The sequence below is a fragment of the Cupressus sempervirens genome, chromosome 8 (genome assembly GCF_028749045.1).
Source record: "Cupressus sempervirens isolate cs-2001-9-10 chromosome 8, ASM2874904v1, whole genome shotgun sequence".
Lineage (NCBI taxonomy): Eukaryota > Viridiplantae > Streptophyta > Pinopsida > Cupressales > Cupressaceae > Cupressus > Cupressus sempervirens.
Window position 1 is genome coordinate 63,009,156 of NC_143125.1, and position 8,665 is coordinate 63,017,820.

The following is an 8,665-nucleotide window of genomic DNA, read 5'->3' on the forward strand; positions in this document are numbered from 1 at the left end:
TTAGGGTTTTGAAAACCTAATGAATTATAAAATTCACTTTTGTATGCACTTTATGTGACATGCGATTTACTGGTGTTGGAGTTTTCTGGTTTTTCTTAGCTTTGGCCAGTCAGGATGTTTACTAGAGGCTCGAGAGTTCTGTGTTTGTGATGTCACAATGACCTTTTGATCTCAATCTTTTATACTTAACCATGGTAATGTGTCTGGTATGCTCTATGATGTGTGTTGATCTATTGATTGTTATTGCTTTCTAGTGTTCTTTTGTGAAACCGAGGTGAATGGTGTGACCTATTTGATATAACTGTTGAGTCTTCAATCAGTTGTATTTGGATTGAATTTCAGTCGCTTGTATAGCACTGAGGTGTTTGTATGATTTATTCTTGGTGGTGTCATGTTGTGACATGAAATTGGTTTATGTATACTTGATTTTCGGACTAGTCCTATTAGGATGATCGTATTGGTGGGATCCATGATTTTGATCAATGTTTTTTCAATACTTGCCAGTTGCTGGTTTAAGAATTGATGTATGGCATGTGGTCTTTTGTGATCTTTTGATTTTACTGAGCTTAGGATAGATTATCTATATGTTAAGTTGGGAAGTGGCTTGCAATGGAGGCTAGGGCCCAAAGCGACTGCTAGGGTAACCCATTGTAGGTTATTTAATAAGTGATAACATTTCATTAAATGGGTTTAAAATGAATTAACAAGATATTGGTACCACATAAAGTCAATAAGGGGTCGGAGGATTAAAAAACTAACCAGGTAACCTTAAACTCGTTAGTATGCCTTGCTAGTACGAAAGGATACTAGTGTCGAATATAGTCACTATGGGGCTGAAGGATTAAAAGACTAGCTAGGTAACCCAAGAGTTGGTTCGTGTGATGACACTTGCCCATGTGCATAATAGATTTCCTACATGTTTGTGTTGGCTCTCGGATTAGTTGATACTTGTGTCTTGGTACCCTTTGAGATAGTTTGCTTTCAGGTGATTCCTTGAACCTAGATGTTGGTTTTTGACTTTTGAGTTTGTTATCCTGGTTGGGACTTGAGACTATCTCCTTAGTGTGGTGAGAGTGGACCATTTAGGTTCCACAAGGTCGGGTGGTAGTGCTTTTTCTTATACCATTGAGATTCAACCATCAGATGCCGTTGCTGGATGTGTTTGTGCAGATGTTCCTTTCTATCTGTTCTTGTATTTCTATGATGGATGGTTGTACTATTGTATTGCATTTGATTTCATAAGACCTTAAGAGATGATGTAATTTATTTCATGATGTATATTATTTCAGCCTTTCATACCCTATGACTTGTACAGTGGATGATTATGCATTTTGTTTATTGCGAAGTGGCATCATATATAATTGTATATTATTTAAATGGTTTCATACTGGTATATTATTATTTGATGTGGATCTATTATATATTGTATTTATTATTAATTAAACTTAAATGTGATTCAACGTCATGGGACCCTTAAGAATTATAATCTGTTTTATAGTATGTGCTTATGTGAATGTTAATTGCTTTCGTTATGTTATAACTATTGTTGTTAAGTTATTAACTTTAAAAAAAAAAATGTTTGACAAACTTAGTGAAACTTCAGGTTAATTTCTTTTGGATTCCTTGGCGAAACATTACAATGAACACATGTTATAGATTCGATTGTTGACAAAAAATAATAATTAAATATATACCCCCCTTGTTTGTGTGTGCGCGCGCACACACACCGCTTTCTTCACTTATCTCCCCATATATCTATCACTCTCCCTCTCATCTATATACCTCTTACATTCTCCATCTCCATGTGTCTCCCCTATAAGCTACCTCCTTTTCCCTTTCCATTTGTTTTTCTCCCCCCCACATATCTCTCCCTATTTATATCCTTATCTATCCCTCCATGTTTCTCTCTATATTACAAACATACATATTGCTAAATGTCTACCAATTCACTTTTCTTTTTTTTATTGTTTAGTTTCCATGTCTTTTTGGCATACCCATTCCACACCAAGGTACAATTACTTGTTATATCATAAGACACTTTTGATTTGTAAAATAATCAATATATTTAATCACTTTTACTTATATTTTTAATCAAAATTTTAATTACTTTATGCAAGATCCATATCCTTCCAACTTCACTTCCATACTATTGCTATTGATTTCTCTCCCCTAGTTTAAAAAAAACTATTAATACAAAATGCTACTACTATTGTGATATTGTGATATTGCTTTAAGAATGGATTTAACTATGTAGTTTTTTAGTCAAACTCATTAACCCGTATTTCATATTATCGAAAGATGTTATATTTATAATACCAGCATGGAATATGTGCATAAATATTTTCTCCATCAAAATCTCATATTGTGATATTGCTATTAGAATAGGTTTAACTATATAATTTTTTAGTCAAATTCATTAACCCATATGCCTCTCATAGGGAAGGTCTTTGGTCTACTCTTAACTTAAGACATAATAATATTTTCCTATTTTCAAAGATGCTATATTTATAATACAAGGATGGAACATGTGTGTATAAATATTTCCTCCATCAGAATCTCAATTCTTCCCGTGTGGTACATGGATTTGGGAGCAAATATAAGAAAAATAAAATGAAAAAGAGGAGGAAACAGTATCGAATCCAATACAAATACCTTTCCAGACTGAAATTACAAGTGATCCCTCACAGGAATAGGTAAACCCACTTTTGAAGTTGCAGAGGGTTCGGTGTCATTGTGGTGGAAATAGATTGAGAAACAATGCACATTTGCAACGCTTCAACTATAATCACACGATGCCAGTGCCATCTACTGCCGATCTCCATCTCACGGTATTATTTAAGGGGTATTGGTTGAAGAAGGTGATAAAAAATGGGATTTTAACCCACAATCCCACTTTACAATCTTCTGTATATTCTCAATTGTCAAAGAGTTGCATTGCCAAGAATGCGACTTCATAAGGTAAACAAATACACTTACTGTCTCATCACTCACAGAGGATTTGCAAATTCTACATCCACATTTATTCAAAATAAGCTTATTAACCTGTATATCAAGACTGGTAAATTGGTTCATGCTCGCAAAGTGTTTGACGAAATGACAGAACGAGACGTCTCTTCCTGGAATATCATAATTGCAGCCTACAGAAGGCATGCGTATCCTCGCGAGGCATTGTCACTGTTCCATCGGATGCAACGAAGTGACACCCAACCGGATCAGTTCACATTTGCCAGCATACTCCCAGCCTGTGCCAACATAAGAGCTTTGGAACAGGGTATGTGTATCCACCAAAGCTTGGTGGAAAGGAGATTTCTGTCAGATCTCATAGTCGTAACTGCCCTGGTAGACATGTATGCGAAATGTGGGGATGTATACAAGGCACACGAACTGTTTGACAAAATGCCTGAGAGAAATGTGGTTTCATGGAATGCGCTAATTGCAGGATATGCACAAAATGGGATTGCTGAGAGGTGTTTCGAAAGTTATAAGAACATGCAATCGACAGGTTTAAAACCTGTCTCGGCAACCTTTGTTAGCATCCTTCCTGTCTGTGCCAAATTGGGAGCTTTACAACAGGGTACAGAAATCCATCGTTGCATCATAGAATGTGGTTTCCTATCGGATCTGATAGTTGCAAATGCCCTGCTAGACATGTATGCAAAATGCAGAAGCGTACACAAGGCATGCAAACTATTTGACAAAATTCTTCATAGAGATGTAGTCTCGTGGAATGTAATGATTGCAGGATTTGCACAAAATGGATTTGATAGGAAAGCCTTAGAAAGTTTTAAGGAGATGTGTTTGGCGGATCTGAACCCGGACTCCGCAACCTTTGCTAGCGTCCTTCCAGCCTGTGCCAAAATGGGAGCTTTAAAACAGGGCATGAATATCCATCAAAGCATAATTGAAAGCGGACTTCTATCGGATGTTATAGTTGCAAGCGCCCTGGTAGACATGTATGCAAAATGTGGAGACATACATAAGGCAAGCGAACTGTTTAGCAAAATGCCTCAAAGAAATGCGGTCTCGTGGAATGCAATGATTGCAGGATATGCACAAAATGGGTTTGTTGAAAAGGCATTGAACGCTTATAATCAAATGCAACTGGCAGGAGTAAAGCCAGCCTCTAGAACCTTTACCAGCGTCCTTCCAGCTTGTGCCAAAGTGGGAGCTTTGGAACAGGGCATGGACATCCATCAGAGCATAATCGAAAGTGGTTTTTCATCAGATGTTATTGTCACAAGTTCCTTGATAGACATGTACGCAAAATGTGGAAACATATACAAGGCACGTGAGCTGTTTGACAAAATGCCTCAAAGAAATGTGATCTCATGGAATGCTATGATTGCAGGATATGCACAAAATTGCTTTTGGAAAGATACTCTAGAACTCTTTGAATTGATGAAGCAGTCTAGAACATACCCTGACCATGTAACGTTCGCTTGTGTTTTACTGGTATGCAGCCATTCTGGTTTAGTGTTTGAGGGCTGCAAATATTTCAATGCCATGAGTGACTTATATACCATTCTACCTACAATTAATCACTATGCATGTATAGTTGACCTGCTTGGTCGTGCTGGGTATCTTGAGGAAGCGCTAAACTTAATCATTAAAATGCCAATTAAACCTGTGGTGGCTGTGTGGACATGTTTGCTTGGTGCCTGTAGGCCACATAAAAATGTAGAGTTAGGATTGTTTACAGCAACTATTCTTTTTGAGCTAGACCATAAAAATGCTACATCTTATGTAATTCTGTCAAACATCTATGCAGAAGTGGGCATATGGGATGAAGTTCAAATGGTAAGGAGATTGATGAAGGATAAAGAAATTAAAAAAACACCTGGATGTAGTTGGATTGAAGACCATAAAATGATCCATGTTTTTTGTGCAGGAGACAGATCACACCCACAAACTGACGATATCTATGCAAAGTTAGACAAATTGTCTTGGGAAATGAAGTCAGCAGGGTATCTTCCAGAGTTAAGGCATGTTCCAAATGATGTGGAAGAGGAGGAAAAAATATCATTTCTCTATCACCATAGTGAGAAGTTGGCAATTGCATTTGGATTGTTGAACACACCCCCTGGAACAACTATCAGGGTTGTTAAGAACCTTCGAGTATGTGCTGACTGCCACACTGCAACCAAGTTTATCTCCAAGGCTGTTGGAAGACAAATTGTTGTAAGAGATACGAACCGTTTCCATTATTTCAATCAAGGGCAATGTTCTTGCAGAGATTATTGGTGATGCTCAACAAGGCAATCTTTGAACATATGCTTGCTCCATAGCAAGGTACGCCGCATCAGAACTGCAGTGATAAAGAAGGGAACATGTTTTATCCCCCACTTGAGTAATCACTATGTACTTGTGTAAAAATATAACCATTGATTTTACACATTGTTATGTTTAAAGTTACCTGCTCCACAAAAATAGAGCCCAAACCCCTCCTATGGGACCCTTGCCTTAGAGAAAGTAAGACAACTTTGACTATTTAACACTTTTAATCTAAGAATCAAACCTTAGCGTGTGATATTTAAGCTATCCAACAGTTAGGATAACTTAGCTTTGATACAATGTAAAAAAATCACCAATCAGCTAAAAGTCAAAATTTGCTTTACTAAAATGCTTTACCACTGAACTTCTTGCTTTACATGTAACAATTACATAGAGAGATTATGTCCAACAATCTTGTGAAGAGATATGCTGATAGCATATTTTTGACATTGTTCAAGGCTATTTGTTAAAAACTTCAATATAGTATGATTTATCCCTGGTAATACACATTACCAACTAAGAAATATGTATAAGTTGATAGCACTGCTCTAAATGAATAATACTTACATAATTTCATGCATTTGAAGGATAAGGAAGCTTGCAGTCAAAACAACATATTGAAGTTCCTGAAGTAAATGTATCCGAGAGAACCCACTGCTATACTTTCCCCGTCCATCTTCACTAAGACTAGGACTACCTTTATAATCAACTTCATGAAATGTAATGGGCTCTTCTGAACATTGCCTTATTTCTTTAGCAGGAAAAACTCCATACAATACCTTACCAGCACAGAGATCCTTGTTTCCCATTAGCTCTAATTCTCTCCCAAGCCTTTCCACAAATTCTTTAGAAAAAGGCACTTCTCCACTCAACATATTCTTACTCAAATTCAACAGAAACAGATGCTGCAATCCTTGCATCCCCCATGGAATAGACCCATTCAACCGGTTGTTGTCTAGTGCTAAAGTGCTGAGATTATGAAGCCCAGAAAGAGATTTCGGTATTATACCTGCCAAAAATTCAGTAGAATCAACATGAGAGAGACACACCCAAACAAAATCAAGTACGGTCCCACAAATTGGAAGATTTTTGTATGTTTATTTGAAGATGTGAGAGTTTTTATCTTCTAGATAACATCCCTGCCCCTTCAAACAACTTATATTTTCAAAATAAAAAATACTATATGTTTAAGAAAGATATTGCTTATATGTTAATAGATTTGTCAGTGTATGAATTTGTATATTATCAAGAGTACATTCCATGATCTATCAAAAATGTAGCCTGACATATTGATGATATAAAGAATTTCATACATAATCAAATTCAAAAACATATAAACAATGCAAAAATCTGCTATTATTAATAAAGAAAAACCCAATTGAATCCTTCTAAGGCATTTCCAACCATACCCTCAAATTCGGAAGAAGAAAGAATGAGCTCTGACAGCTTATGAAGCAACCCAAGAAAATCTGGCAAAGTGCAGTTCATAGGATTCCTTTCCACCATTAAATATTGTAAATTTTTCAGAAACCCAAATGTGCTAGGAAAGGGTCCATTGAGTTTATTTCTGCTTAGAGCCAAGAAACACAGATTATGCAGCTTCCCTAAATCTGGAGGGACTTTGCCACTAAGATTATTATAACTCAGATCTATTTTCTCCAATAGTAGGAGGTTCCCTAAAGAGGGAGGTATAAGGCCTTGCAGATTATTCTCACTGAGGTCTAAAATAGAGAGGCTTTTGAGGCCCCCAAGTTCCAGAGGAATGCTTCCAGTAAGCTTATTATGGCTGAGATCCAAGTGATTTAGCATATCCAGCTTCCCAAGCTCAGAAGGAATGGTACCTTGAAGGCCATTCTGAGACAAGCTAAGAAGTTTCAGTTTACTAAGCCCTGAAAGCTGTGGGGGAATGGAGCCTATCAAAGCAGTGTTTGATCGGAAGACAAGCTGTTCTAATGACGGAGATAATTTAATGAGTTGTGAAGGGATTGTGGTGTTGGATGTGTGGAAGCAGTTGATGATAAAGAGGCTTTTCAGATAGGGAAGCTTTAAAATGGCTGAAGATAATGTGGCATTATTTCTGCAAGGTGTAGTGTAATCCAGACCTATATGAAGCTTTGTTACATGCATAATATCATTATTGGTTTCAGGAGTAGCTTCACATTCAATTCCAGGCCATGGATCATCAGTGCAAGGATGTGGATGAGTTGATCTCCATGTTGGATCCTCAATGATTGCCTCCATTACAGAAAAGAGCCCATCTAGCTCTCCAGGATCCATGGAAGTCATTTTTAAGCCAGATTGGAGGTTGTTTACAACAAATGGGTGACAAAACAACAAAAGTTGTGTAAAATAGAGTAATACAAGTTTGAAGTAATCCATTAGAGTAAGGTTAGAACAGTAGGAAATTTTCAAATCCCAGAGTTCAACAGCTCATGGATTGATGACAACCTCTGCAATGGGGGGCAACTAGTTTCTATTAGAAAGAACGATGTGATAAATGAGTTGCACGTTATGTAAATTTAAAAGGTAGCCCAAGAAAAACAGTAACAAAAAATATTACCATTGCCCAAGAAAGAAAGATTGTCAACTTAGTGTAAGAACATTGTACATTGTGGAATGTTCTTTTATAATATCTTGGTCATTGAAATTACATTAGTAGGACGTGCTTTGAATAATTATTGTGATGTCCAATTCATCTAGTAGTTGTAATTTGGTAAATCTTGTGATGGATTCAATTCATAGCCAGTCTTGTTACATTTATTGATCTTTATATTTTTAGTGTATCTTTGTCTGATGCTAAATTCTTGTTGAGGTTGAAGATGTTTCATTATATGTTGTTTGTGATGTTTGTGTATCTTATGGTAATTGAAATCTAAGCATAAAAGATGTTTAGCAAATCTATTGTGGCTATAAGAAACATAAAAGATGTTTAGCAAATCCAACAATCTTTTTAATGCTCTTTAATCATCCACCATAATTACTTATAAATAGTGTAGGTTATCCCTCAACGACAAAATCAATCTGTCATATTTTGGGTTCTAATAGACACACTAACAATGTCAGGCCTCTCTTTTCACACAAGAGTCTCTCTCCATTGAAAACTAAAAAACACACTATGACAGACTATGAATGCACAACACGAATATGTTGTAAGGAGGATCGGCTCTCAAGATACTCACATTTCTAAGACTCTATATGAAAGAGTCACACCCAATCTGACATCATGACAGAGACATAAGAAAAATGAAAGAGACATAAATCGATATTTTTTCCCTTTTGGGGTACAACAGCTAGAATTGTTTAGGTAGTTTTCATTCTTTGTGCTGCTGTGATTTTCAGCGAGTAATCTGTTGTAAGGACACAAAATCTGAAAATAGGAAAGTATAGAAGAGTA

The 8,665-nt window shown here is 36.5% G+C and overlaps 1 protein-coding gene and 1 pseudogene across 2 annotated transcripts; one reads left to right on the top strand and one right to left on the bottom strand.

Moving 5' to 3' along the window:
* The first annotated feature begins 2,581 nt into the window (after positions 1 to 2,581).
* LOC149541618 (pentatricopeptide repeat-containing protein At1g11290, chloroplastic pseudogene) lies at positions 2,582 to 5,392 on the top strand (annotated as a pseudogene). Its single transcript, XR_016355358.1, has one exon. The product of XR_016355358.1 is annotated as a pentatricopeptide repeat-containing protein At1g11290, chloroplastic pseudogene (transcript).
* Positions 5,393 to 5,726: 334 nt separating this feature from the next.
* On the bottom strand, positions 5,727 to 7,915 carry LOC149541619 (uncharacterized). The gene is made up of 2 exons (XM_089796801.1): positions 6,681 to 7,915; positions 5,727 to 6,280 (listed from the first exon to the last, which is right to left on the bottom strand). The coding sequence occupies exons 1-2, from the start codon at positions 7,648 to 7,650 to the stop codon at positions 5,835 to 5,837; spliced, it is 1,416 nt and encodes a 471-aa protein (XP_089652927.1). The 5' UTR covers positions 7,651 to 7,915; the 3' UTR covers positions 5,727 to 5,834.
* Between the last annotated feature and the right edge of the window lie 750 nt (positions 7,916 to 8,665).